The 13,533-nt window shown below is 43.1% G+C and overlaps 1 protein-coding gene across 30 annotated transcripts in view; it reads left to right on the forward strand.

Moving 5' to 3' along the window:
* The window catches only part of LOC112556085 (zinc finger protein 678-like), a 248,897-nt gene that overhangs the window by 152,988 nt on the left and 82,376 nt on the right, over positions 1 to 13,533 (forward strand). The window contains exon 1 of one of the 30 annotated variants that reach the window (XM_025224715.1): positions 2,385 to 3,434. The exons of 27 other annotated variants lie outside the window; for them this stretch is intronic. In XM_025224715.1, the coding sequence (XP_025080500.1) occupies positions 3,425 to 3,434 (10 nt within the window). In that variant the 5' untranslated portion in view covers positions 2,385 to 3,424. Of the gene's footprint in view, positions 1 to 2,384; positions 3,435 to 9,860; positions 10,760 to 13,533 lie in introns of those variants that run through there. 2 more of the 30 variants (XM_025224720.1, XM_025224709.1) reach the window with 2 other exon arrangements.

Here is a 13,533-nt window from a genome sequence, read left to right on the forward strand (position 1 = left end):
GGAGAGCTGATTGTAAATTTTTGCTTGTTAAAAATCGGTTTTACTCTTGTTTTCCTTCAGTTTGACTAGCGTTTCCGACTTAAAGAGATAACGCAGTGCACTATTCCATCGTTGCTGTTGGTAAATAACAACAAAACAACACAACAAAGTTATAAATCGTCTTTTCATAGCACCAAACACCAATTTTCATGGGTTATATTTCCGTCTTCGGAACTGATGAAAACCTTACAAGAACATTAAACGTCTTGACTTTTATGGAAATGGCGAACGCTAAGAGTAGAATGAACTCAACGGTGAATAGTTTGTTGATGTTGTTGTTATTGTTGTTAGTTTTGTTTTCTATTCTGTGGAATCTTTCCGGCTTCGGATGATAAAACCCACATTACATAAAAATTAGGCAAAGTTTTGCGTCCTGCGCAGTTAATTCTATGAAGTTTCTTTGCGATAGGGCGACTTTTTCTTTATGCTCCTCGTGGAAACTCGTGTTATCAGTCACACTTCAGCACAGAAACGGATTTTGTTTATTTCTTAGTTACGGATAACAAGCAATAAATCTGAGTAAGATGTACAATGCAAAAAGTAAAAATGATTGGATAAGTATTCAGTTTATTGAATGATTGTAATTTTTAAGAGTTATGCAACGAGCGATATAAGTTGAGTTTGCATTCAATCGCAGGTGTTCACTCACATTAAATTTGACACACACCTGTAAATTTAATGCATTTGCGATCGCGAACACACTTTATACACACGTGTGTGGGTGTACCAGAGTGATCTACCTGATAAAGTCAGTATTATCTAAGGTTACATCAGCAATAATATAACGAATTTTTCTTTTTATTCAAATGCCTTTTTTAAAAAAAATTACCAAACTAGCATAAAATAAAATTCATCATTTGAATGAAAAAAGTCTGTAAATTTTATGACTGTAGTTGCAATCAGTGTCGCAGAGATAAATGAAACAGGGCGAAAATACTGCCATAGCAAATAAATCTAGGTTATTTACTTCTGAATATCTACGGCTAATTGTAATTAAAGCAATTAACCAAGCAGAGAATCGGTTGCAACTATATTTTCTTGCGTGTCTCTTTATTTTGTAGTCATTTTCTTAGTGTCTGCCTCACTCTGCGTTTTCTGTCTTTGTCTTTTTCGTTTTTGTTTTGTTTTTATTTTGCTTGTCTGTCTTGTTTGTCGCGCACTCTTGCGACTTGGTGCGTGCTTGTATTTGTCTGTCTGTCTTTTCGGGTAGGAACCGACTCCGCTGGATTAGCTGAGCGGAGATGGTTGAATATTACGCGGGTTGGTTGCTAAGAGATGTTCAGTCGACGTGGCCCTAGACACGTGCCTCCCACAGCAAATCCGTCCATCATGTTAGCAGCGCAGCTGAAGGGAATCTGTATCTGTATCTGTACGGCTGTGAAGTGAAAGGTCTCTCTTCTGTTAAAGAACATCATCACGTGGAGTTATTTTCAGCAGATTATTACGAGATATTTTTCTAAGCATCGCTGAAAAGATGGAGAGAGGTGCCAGGTGTTTCAGAATTAATGCTGATTCCATCGGGCGCGGATGCTTGCCGATGCTCGTGTTTTTGTGTCTGTCTCGAACTGAAGGCAGCACCAACCGCTGTACAACTGTATGTCTTGGACATGCTGGAATGAGCCTTGAATTACTTTTCATTTCACTTTGGATTTGCTCTGGACAGCGCATGTCTATCCTTTCATAAAGCTTTGAGATCTTTCCGTAGAAGACATATATTCTACTAAAACTTTTAGAATTGTTCTGAAAGGCGCTGGCATGGGGTTCCTCAAAGAATGATTTAGAAATGAGTCACCCGAAGGCTTGGCACAAAATTCTTTCACATTATTATAAAAATCTTAAGTGACATTATTATAAACATATAAAATCACATTGCTATAAAGACCTCAAGTCACTGATGGCATGGTCGTCCCTGCTCCGTCCTTGGTTTTCTTTTTTTGCGGCTATATTTATATTTTATTGTTAATCATGAAACTTAACGAGAACGGTTGCTATATGTATAGTTTTTTCTTGGTCTTGGTATTATAGACTCTAAAAGAGTTTCTGCGTCTGGGTGTGAATTATTTTTTTAATCCGTCTTTATCATATTTCCGAAACTCCAAATTCTCAGTTGTTAACCCTCTGAGCATCATACGTTGTATAATTTTTATCACTGAATTATTATTATTGGTACTAAATACATTAACTATTGTCTACATTTTTGGCAGTATAGAATTCACTCAATGACGATTTAACAAGGGATTGTATATTTCTTGTATAAGACTTTAAAAATCAAAGACAAATTCTATATAATTTTTTTCATAAGTGTAGGCTATGCACTAAGGGTGACACTAGGGAAAGGACCATTAATACAGATAAAATAAATAGGCAGAAAGTGTTAGTACGATGTATGTATTGGAAACTAGTTGATCGACAACAGTACACGTGGCCTTACTCTGGCGATCTGACTGGCAACAGACGTACGCAGGGAAGGAGCTGTGAACTTTTCGCCTGCAAGTCGATGTCAGCTCACGTATCGACAAGACTCGACTTCTTTTTTCCTGTCTTCAGTGGCTGTGACTGTTTCGGCTTGTCCCAGCATCCGGCACACAGGGCTGCTTATGAGCTCATACTGTAGTCAAGAGGTAACAAAGCCCACACGGGCGCGCGAACACACGCGTACACGCACGAGCACACTTGAAGGCACCTGCAACGTATCAAGTCTGTTACTTGAATGCACCTGCAACATATCAAGCCTGCTACTTGAACGCACCTGCAGTATATCAAGTCTGTTACTTGAATGCACCTGCAACATATCAAGCCTGTTACTTGTTGCTGGCAGAAGAAGGCAGAATTACACGTTTCGGAGGATCAATTCTGGGCGGGGCAAGGACCCGTATGACAACAATATCAATGCACGTGAACTCTCTTCTCACTGCGACGGGAAACGTGGCATAAATTTCACAAGGCGCGACACAAGGGAAGCGAAACGAAAGACGCACACAGTGAAAAATAAAACAGAATTTCGTTACCCCGATGTTACAAGAATTCGGAGCAAAAGAGAAGCTGGGGACTCGATGTGAACATCCACACGTGCGAGGTGCTGGGTGAAGATGTATCTCGCGTACCGTAGGCCGACATCCGCAGTGAAGAAAGTGGTGTCGCCCGGATTGGACAGTACTTAAGGCGAGTGAGGTGGTCGTGAACATTGCTGGTGGTGATGAGGCTTGGTGTCTTCAGACTCTAGGTGTTCAAGCCAGTGGTGCTTGTTGTCATGTGTGGGGGACCGTCAACGCTTGGTGTTGTCCTCATAAGGACCGGCGTATTCAAGCCATCGACGGTTTGACTTCACATATTGTCCGATGTATGCACGGCCTGCCTGCCTGTACTTGCATAAAGGAGGATAAGGATGCTGTGGGGTGAGCTCTTACTGTCTTACAATAGTCAAGAGAGAGATAGAGAGGTTTATCAGAGCAGACAGTTTGTTTTGTGAAAATATCATCTGTTTATAGGCGGTATTTTCATCTGAACTGTCCGACGCTTGGTCTAGAATAGTTGGATTAGATATTATATTTAGAACTATATATTAACAGCAATTTTCTGTTTCAGTAATTCTAAGGCAGAATTCACTGTATTTGTGTGATTAATTATATAGTTATTTATTAGCGGACATCTTTTTTTTTTTTTTAAGCTAGATCAAGTGAGTTGCAGAAAGTTTTTGCCATAGATCAAAGAGGGTGTGGCGTGGCAAAGGTATGACATGTGATCAATACTGCTTGATTCCTCCTATGGAGAGCACGGTCGATTTCAGTAACTTAAGATGGGAAGAGAATAAGTGAATACAAAAGCATCGACTTTCGCAAGTACCTCTGCATAACGAGCCTGACCTTATCGAGCAGAGAGAAAGTTCCATAATGAAAACTAAGGAGAATCCGCGGGACTGCAGGTAGCTTCTCTAGGCGGTGTACATGAAACGTGTACCAGGGTTTTTATCTACATCTTATGTTTGCCGCAGCTTTTCAATTGCATGTCTGTCAACAACAAAATGTCACAGTTTCACAAGTCGAAGGGACATAGTGGCAAGATATCTACGTAGTGTTGCGTTGTATTAAAAAAGAAATTATTAAATTATTGCACAGAGAGAAACGGACTGTTATCGCTGACTAACGAGAGTAGGATGACTATATGATGATGATGACGACGACGACGAAACGTGTCCAATGACTGCAGCTCTCTGTAAGAAATTGTCCATTTGCTTTTCATATGACATCATTTAGACACGAGCGATTCCAGTCTAGAAACATTCAACGACGCTTCTGACACAGGCCACAATAGTCCCTAGTCTTATTTTACTAACACCAGATATTCATTACACTGTCAGGTGAATTAAAAATTCCTAATCAGGCGCTAGTTCTTAAGAGCATTCATTCTAAACGTTTTATTTTCGCCAAATTCATGCCGACAGTCTCTTAATGAATGCGAACGAGACCTATTGACGACTAAAAAATTTATTCCATGACAAGCTAACTCTGTTTTAATATTGCTTACTTGATAAAAATAATTATAAAATCAAAGCGACATTTGTAGGGGACCAAAAATAGAAAATTTGATACAAGTAACCTTTGAATGTGATTTGCTGTTTTGGCAGTGGAGAACTTTATTTATTTCATGCATCCTGTAATTTTACGATGTGGAAACAGATGTTTTCCACAAAATATATCAGCTACCGATTTACACATTAAGAATGTTTTTAGTTTGTCAGTTCTTATCAATGATATGTCTTTGAGTTTAAACGTTCCATTTATCTTTTTAAAGAAGTAAATTGAGGTAGAATTTTGGTACAAGTGTGATGGATGTCTGAAATAAGTCTACAAAATAATACCCAAGCTAGCAGCATCAAGATTATTGAGGGTCTGAAATATTAACAATGTTAAAGTGGTTTTCGTATGCAAATATGAACATCACGGGATGGGCAGTGTATATTGTATCACACAATCTAAACGTGAACAGCATTCCACTAGCACAGCCCACTGATCACAGTAACATACAAAGGAGGAATTTGTAAGCACTTTTCCTTTACACTCGTAATTTTAAGTGTACTGCAAAAAAACAATAGGAGAATTTTTTACCTAAGAAAAATTATAGAAGCGCGCGCCACACACACACAGAGAAGAAGTGGTGGAGGTGAGAGGTGGCAGAGGGGTGGAGCAGGTAAAGAGGTCGAGGTTCTGTCTAGTGCTGTAGGCTGTAGGGCAGTTTAAGTATTTGTGGGAAGGACCTGGTGATATTCTCCAGGTTAGGCCTCGCCTTGTGCACATTAAATGGCGACATTCAGTTTTTACTTTTCATTTTGTTCATTACCGCCATTCAGCCTGGTGAACTTTTCAGCTAAAGTGACTAGTAGCCACGAAACTGAGCGGTTGCTACAAAATTATGAAGTCTGAGTATTACTTTTAACGCTAATTACATTGAATTAGAATTTATTCATTTTCGAAATTCTGGTGTGTATATATAAAACACACAGAGAAAAATATTTTGAGCAAAAGTCGATTATAACAATTAATCAAAGCATCTTTAACCATTACGTAGTTACGATAGGATGGAGATTAGGCACACTTAATAAACAATAATTTGGAAATATATTTTTACAATAGGAACGTGAATCGAACGAATAGAAAATAAAAGTAAAGAAAGAAAAAAGAGGAGAGAGAGAGAGGATAGGGAAATCTAGAGAAACAGACTTACTGCGAGACTGACCGACCGACAAGAAGACAGACAGACAATCAATATGTAAAAGGAAACCCTTCTCATCATGGTGAAGCAGCTGAACTCATCAGAAGCGCCTCTGATCAGAGCACGAGAGACAGACTCAAATCACGCAGGATGTTGCCACTACAGAAGCAGTTCCTCTTTAATAAATGTCTTCTGATGCGTAAGATCACGCTTTCAAAAAAGAAGAAAAGAAGAATAAGGACAAAAAAACCCATCTTCCCTATCTGTTTCATTCTTCTAAGCCGTTCGCCGTGCTCCGTCTGGAGATCTGTTGAACTTTCTCACCCTCCACCCGCCACCAACCCCATCCCCAGGCTTTGCTGCTGCAGCTGGTAGAAGTAACTGGATTGCTTACTCTCGCCATACAGATCTTCTAAGACCTTTTGACGGATGCTTGTGAAACGCACAGGCAACGTGAAAATTGGTATGAATGCTGTTTCTTTTTCTAGGTGTGATAGCGGCATCCCAAAACAAAAGGAGGAAGACAAAATAAAGAATAAAGTGAGACTGAGAAAAGACAGAAAAGAGAAGTTTCAAATAGGCATGCGCCTGCAGCTGAATATCTTATCTGTTTTAGGTTGATTTACAGAGAAAACAGAGGGGGGAAGCAAGCCTAAAACCAAACCAAAATCTCTACCCCACTCATCCTCATCTGTCTTCTCGCAGCGGCAGGCCCTGCTTAAAAAGATCACACTGGCCTGGACATTAAGCCGGGTACTAATACAACAATGCCAGTGCCCCTAAAAGGAAGGTTTTAATGGGAGGGGGAGCAGAGATGGGGGGAGCAGGGCAGGATTATGCAAGTGGGTCGCACGTGCCTTCTGGTCATGTGGGGGACATGCTTAGCACTGAACAGGTTGCGCATGTTTCAGTCCTGTAATGAGGTTCTCTCAAACTACACAACAGTTGTTTGCTTTTGATGTCCCTAGCCCAGGCACGCACGCCGCCCCTACAGTGCACACAATGCACGTGTACTCCCCGACACAGCCCCTCCACCACGGAATTGGGATTAGTTGCTTAGACTTTGGTAACAACTATCTGAAAGCCGTAATAAGACATAGTTCACGGAACATTTGGAAAAAGAAACTTTCGACAAGATTACTATGCCAAGAAAAAGACCGCAAATCTCTTGGTGGCTTGTAGAAAGTCTACCTGACACGTTCTAAAGTAGGTGACACCAAGTAGAGCGATCATCGGGTTTGTATATTTAAGAATTTAAGATAGTGAATAAATGGGGACCAGACAGCAAATGTGATATGAGAGTGCTTCTGCTGTGTCCCTTCTCTGCCTTCACAGGTGTCAGGAGTCGAGCATTGCTGCCAACGTTGTGGATCATGAAGAGGTTGTAGTGTTAGGTGGGGAAGCAACCAGAAAATGAAATAGCAGAAAACAGTTGAGTTCCTTCTAAGTTAGCTGGTTGGCGGGGTTCGATTGGTAGCCGTCTATAGCACAACAACAGAACTGACTGCATCTTTACATCCTCTGTCCTTTTTATGTGTCCCACCTCTCTCCCTCCCACCCAACCCTTCCCTGATTTTCCTTTTTGTTTTTCAACCCCCGAATATTCCTGTTGGAAGGCGGTTTAATGAAAAGGAAATGAAGAGTCTAAAGATGCACACTCGTCAGTGACATCAAGACCTCATAGGAGAAGGCTGGTTGGCGGAGAAAACCTATCGCTTTTGCGCATCAAATGAGTTGTTTCCCTTTGAAGTCACTTTCCTTTGTAATTGGCATCATGGCGGCCTGAAGAGCCCAGCCGTCCCTTGAAATGGACTCGGCTACCTGATAACTACACTGGGCAATTATGCCCTCCCCAAACTTTGTTTCGTCCCCTTGTCATCCTCCCATTATGAAAGAACCTGGATGTTTTAATTAGCTTGTTGGGCGTGCTAGCCGCGGCAGCAAGGGGCGGAGGCGAGAGCAGGGCTGGGAGCACCGGAGCGAGCTGAGGGCTTTGGCTACGACAGGTCATTTTTGAGAAAGATGTATGCAGCGCCGCGCGACCTGCCGTGGGCTTGATCCCTGCCGCTGGGAGAGAGTCTTGATTTATGAGTCGCTTGCTGCCCTTACCTGCGGTCAGTGGCCACAACGGAGGTGAGGGAGGAGACCAGCACGCGGCCTGCGGCTTGACGTTGTTTACGACCCGCGCGTGTCATGTGACGTTAGGTCAAAACGTCGCCAGAGCCGGACACCAGGTTTGTCTTGATCCTGGTGCCAGAAGTAAGTTAGCACCGAACAGGTTAATTGTCCGCCCAAAGTCTTTTTGGAAAAAAAACAACAAAAAAATAGTTTTTAGTTACGACTGTATACGAATACATCACCACTCATTAAAACTTAGGGGACTTGTTTCAAGATACACATACTTTCTTTCTCTCTACTATTTGTGTACGCCATGTTCTTCCTGTCCCACTTACCCATCCTTTTTTCTCTTGCCTTTCAGTTCAACAGCGCTTGGTTTTTGAAAGGTACATTGTTTCATTTCTATTCCACAATGTTTACCAACGCTGTGTCGTGCCTTTAAGTTTATTTTTATTAACTTCTCATTTCTCATCTGTTTTTAGTGTTCTTGTAGTTTTTCACCTTCTTCCAACATGCTGGGTCATGCCACGTACACACCATGTCTTTCTTCTTTCTGTCTTTTTAAATTTATTTTATTAATTTTTTTTGGTATTTGTCGTGTTCTTTAAAAGTCACGCTTTTCCGGTTGTTTTAATTTTTCTTTTTCTTTTAATTTCTCGACAGGTATTTTCAACTCGCGTGTTTTCCTCTCTCTCTCAATTTAGCCTCATTGGGTTTGCCCATTTCCCTACTTATCTGTGTCTGTTTTGTTAACCTGTACGTCGCTGTGTCTTCTTTAGCGCTTTCAGCAAGTTAACTTTCGCCTTCACATCAATCAGTTAATGGAACTATCAATCGGTCACTCGGACAGTCCGTCACTTCCTTTGATAAGAATGGTTTTACAGATCAAGTCCGCTCTTTTGCCAGTTCCTTCTAAACAACAACAGTTTGCTTTGCAGTTCTTTATCATTCTAGCCGCTAAAGAAAATTTTGAAGTAAAGAATGCTTTTTTTCTTGACAACAAATAAAAAAAAAGAAAAAAAAGAAAAAATAGTGTGCAGCCGGGAAACAAGCCTACACAATGCAGTATCAAACAAAGAAGGAAAACTGAAAATAAAGCAGCCTAATTCGTTTCGTCACTATTTTTTTCTGGCGAAATTTGATGTGACAATATTCACCAAGTGCTAGAATGGTGTGTCAAAGGCCCCTGACTTGCTTGTACAGTAAGAAGTCCAGTCTATGTCATGCTTTCTGAAATTTTGTGAAGGAGATGTATGTCTACCTGGTGCTTCTCTCTTACAATCAATCTGTTCTGAAAAGTTGAGCGTGCGAGCGATCGAATCACCGCGAAGATGTTTAAAAATCACACTTACTGTATGACTGTGCAAAATTCTTGTTCGACCGTCGTGAACTTTGTCATATATTTGATAATGCATGTCTGATCGAGAAGATCCTTTACCATCCCCATGTCAACCTTCTTGCACAAGAACGACATTCGTGGTCAGTTTAAAAATTCATTTAGTGAAAAAAATTCATTTAGTCGAATGTTCTTAACGGTTAGCGCAGTTAATTTTGTCCAAGACAGTTTTAGCTATTTTGTCCTCGCTCCTGTAACTTTGGCATTTACATGCTGATGGTGTAAGTCGAAGGTGAAGTACGCTCACCCTTTTCAAGGTGTTTGTGTATATCAGTGTGCTGTCAGATCGTCGGCAGTATTGTAGCGGTTATTATCAATGCCGATCAGTTTACCAATTTTTTTTTCTTGTCTGAAAATGGGGACACTCTCAAACACACGCACAAACACACACGACGCACGCACACTCCCAGAGATAGACAATATGCTAGGGGTGTGTGCCGCCTCCCGCACGATGACGTCACCGCGGATTCCAGATACGTCCTATCACGCTTGCACGCACCCGTACGCGAGGGTGCCACGCTCGAGAGCGTAACATTTTACGCTTTTCGCCTCGTAGTGAGTGGAAATCAATAACACGAACCAAACATATACAGAACCCACAGAACAGGCGGCGCGGAGTGCCAACCGCATGGGGTGTCGAACGTCAGAAAGAATGAAGAGATTTCGACTCGTTGCCAGTTTTCTAGGGGGTTGTGTCCCGATTCGATCGGCATCCTGCTTTGCACATCTTCGCTCGGCGCACGTGCTGTGTGTCCACGCTGCTCCCCGCCGCTCGTGCTGCTGCTGCTGCTGTTGCTGCTGTTGTGTCCATCCGCTCTTGCGTCACGTACGGCGAGAGGCCACCTTTGCTGGGAAGTTGGCCATCCCGGGCACCGTGCAGTACGGGACGGCCCATTCCGATACAAGACCCGCTTAGTCGCTGGTGGTGGTGCCGTCCGGCTGTTGTTGTTGTTTCTGTTGGGGAAAGGAAGAAAGTTTGCGGTGCCAGCTTACAAGCAACAGGCAAGAGAACTGGGCCCTGGGCCCGCGTGGAGGCCTGTACATGCCAGCGCCGTCGCTTTGCAGGCGGGGAAAACTCGGCTAGCTGTTGTTGTTGTGCTGCTGTTGCTGCTGTTGCTGCTGTGGCTTTTAAAAGTCATTGATCACCTCTGCGCTTCATGACAGCCCGAGAGCCGCTTTGCTTGTGCAGTTGGCATGAAAAGGGGTGGGCGTCGGTCCCTAGCAGGACTTACCGGAAGATGATGCATTCGTTGTGGGTGTACGAGCTCCGAAGTAGCCCTCGTGTCGGCCATGCTTTTCGGGTGACGAGCGTTGCGCTCACCCACGCCTGAATGACCTCGTCAAGAGTGGTGACCTTTGTGTACCCTGGCCGCGCGCACTGAGCGCCGCTGTGACGCTGAAACATCTTTTGTGCACCCAGGGCATTGTGCGGGTGTGAGGTAGGGAATGAGATGTACCCTAGTGGCTATGTGCTGCCCTGTCTCCTGCAGACCAGAGGTGAGCAATTTTTTTTTTTTTTTGCTTCGTGTGAGTGGGATGGGGAGGGATGCTGAAAGGGCGGAAGCAGGGCGCGAGGGTGCACATGCGCTGGTGTCCACTGAGTCTTAACAAAGCCTATCTCTCCTTTATGACTCCATTTTATTAAGCTTATTACACAACCTGCGCTTGGAGCAGAGGGGTAGGGGGAGTATTAACAAAGCCACTTCTAATGCCATGACTTAAATATGGTTCAGGTGTGGACGGCGCACGCTGGCTCAGTGGGTAACAATCTGCTGGTTAGGAAGCATTTTGGTGGGTTGAGCTGCTGCTGCTGGTGGTGGTGATGGTGGAAACCGAGGAAGAAGAAGCCACCAGAAGTGGAGAGAGAGAGAGGTTTCTTTGTCAAGTGTTTTCAACGGCTCACAGCTGTCGTATAATGGCATCCACCGACAATAGCAAATAGCGAGTGTCACATGCGGCTCTAGGCTTGACGTCACGAGCGCCCAAATCTTGAGAGTGACGTAGGCAGAAACGTGCCTTAACTCATAGCGATTACCCCCCTTTCAGGCAAAATGTTTTTGTTTTGACAGCGGTTCAGACAGTGGACACACACCTCAGTCCAGCCTGCAGGCCTCTTGCGCGCTCCATTCAGTCCACTATTATTAGTTTTTGTCCCGCTGCTGTTTGCCCTATTCTGTCTGATTTTGTTGATGAGTTTTGAAGTACAGGAAAATGTCCCTGATTCCATTTTTCGATTATTTATTTTCTTTTGAGCAATTCAGTCAGCGTGCTTGCAACCAGAACCTTGGTATCGACTTTCAAATGTGGCTTGATGTTTCTCTTCCCTCTTGCAAGCAAGTCAGACACACTAGTAACACTAAGCGCGGATGATAGAGTAAACTAATGCCAGCGATAGTCGGGCTTAGTTTTGTTTTTAGATAGTCTTTACTCCTGTAAACCCTTATTACTTTTTATTTATAGTTTTCCATCGTTATCTTCCACCCCATCCATCTAGACAAAGAGCATCCCAAGCATCAATTGCAGACGAAGGCTAAATCCAAAAAACCATATAAAAAGATGGTAGGAAGGGTCGATTTACAAATGGTTTAATGCATGTTGTGCAAATGACTGCACACGGAGACATTTCTTGTCATTTGTTGTCATTTCTTATCATCCAGCCTACACGGAAGTACTGCGGTTCAAACATATTTACTTACTAGCAACGCGTGCCTCGTACTCGGAACATCCGCCATTCATGCATTCATTCGTCTCTTTACTGGTACAAATATTTGGGGGAAAACACATGGATAGACGCGGCAGAAGACTACATCGCTGGATTTACACTTCTTCTCTACCGACGGCTTGTAAACTCATTTTGGTTTTTCAAATAGGAATACTGCAGGTAAACCCATTAATAAGTAGCAAAAAAATATAAAATAAACAAATAAATAAAAAATAAATAAAAATAAAAAGAAACCCCAAAAGTTCTACCTATTAGACTCATTCTATGAAAGGACATGTGGTGTGGAAAAGACCTTTTGCATCCTGAATTGTAGTTATTCAAATGAATTGTACACGCTGGGAGCAGCTTCTGGCTACATATGTCATCTCATATGACATGTTGGTTGCGTGCGTCCATGTATTAATGTGTATTTTTTTTGTGTGTGTAAGGCGCTATGAGTATGCCGACAGGACCGAGGTATGGCACTATATAAGTTCACTGTATAAGTTATTAAGACAAGGCCCTCTGCTCACGTCTGTCTTGGGCGATAGTGAGTAGTTCCTACGCAGGACGACCAGTTGAATCTTTGGAGTTTGTAAGACAGTTTTTTCTTTTGATCACCTCTAGTCGTCGAGAGCTCTCCGGGTACCTTGAAGGACAAGTCTTTGATAAAGTGTGGTGCCTGGTCACATGGCTTTCGCCGCTAGACTGCTGCAAGTAGGGATTCCTGGTGGCCTTCGAGTGTGGCAACCGTGCTTTGTACATAGTCATTGGATTTATGTTCTGTGTACCAGATTCGGCGCAGCCTGCTCGGGCTCTTGTTCTCGAATGCCTAGATTCTTCTCTCCCGATCGTCAAACAGGGTCCACATTTCACACCCGCAAAGCAGGATTGGTATTAGGAGGGACTTGTACAGACTGTATTGTGTAGTAACCCTGATGCTGCTCCAGCCTACCCATTGCCGCCGTTGCGATCTTGATGCGGGTATCTGCCACGGAGCTGCCGTCCTTGAAGAGGTGTCTTCCGAGGCTGCTAACCTCTTCCAGCCGTACTCGTTCATGTAGATGTCTGCTATCGCCAGGTGCCATGACTTTGCTATTGTCAGTGCTGGTCTTCCATTGTAAATGGTTTGAACTGTCTGTTAGTCTGTTGGTAAGGTCTTGCAGTTCTCTGTTGGTGCCTGCTGTCAGGTCGATGTTGTCTGCCAAGCGTAGGTTGCAAATCGATGGAAATGGAAATGTGATGGTCGTGGGGGGCTTGATGCGTGATGGTTCCCAGAAAAAAGAACAGGTGATAGAGGGCACCCTTGACGTGCTTTTACTGTCGTGTGAAAGTAAGCTGCTAATTGGTTATTCAGCGGCACTGCGTTAGTCTTATGCAGCGCGTCCATGACTTGGACGAGACCTTTCTCGATGCTGAATTGTTGCATCGCATGCCACAGCCCTACAGTTGCCAAGGACAAAAAGACTGCCAAGGACCGGCCTTACACATTTCGTCACTGACAACAACAGCAACAACAACAAAGTAAAAAAGGGCATTAGCCATTTAGTGTGAGAAATCATCACCGTCG

This window comes from Pomacea canaliculata, linkage group LG2 (assembly GCF_003073045.1).
Source record: "Pomacea canaliculata isolate SZHN2017 linkage group LG2, ASM307304v1, whole genome shotgun sequence".
In the NCBI taxonomy this organism is placed as follows: Eukaryota; Metazoa; Mollusca; class Gastropoda; order Architaenioglossa; family Ampullariidae; genus Pomacea; species Pomacea canaliculata.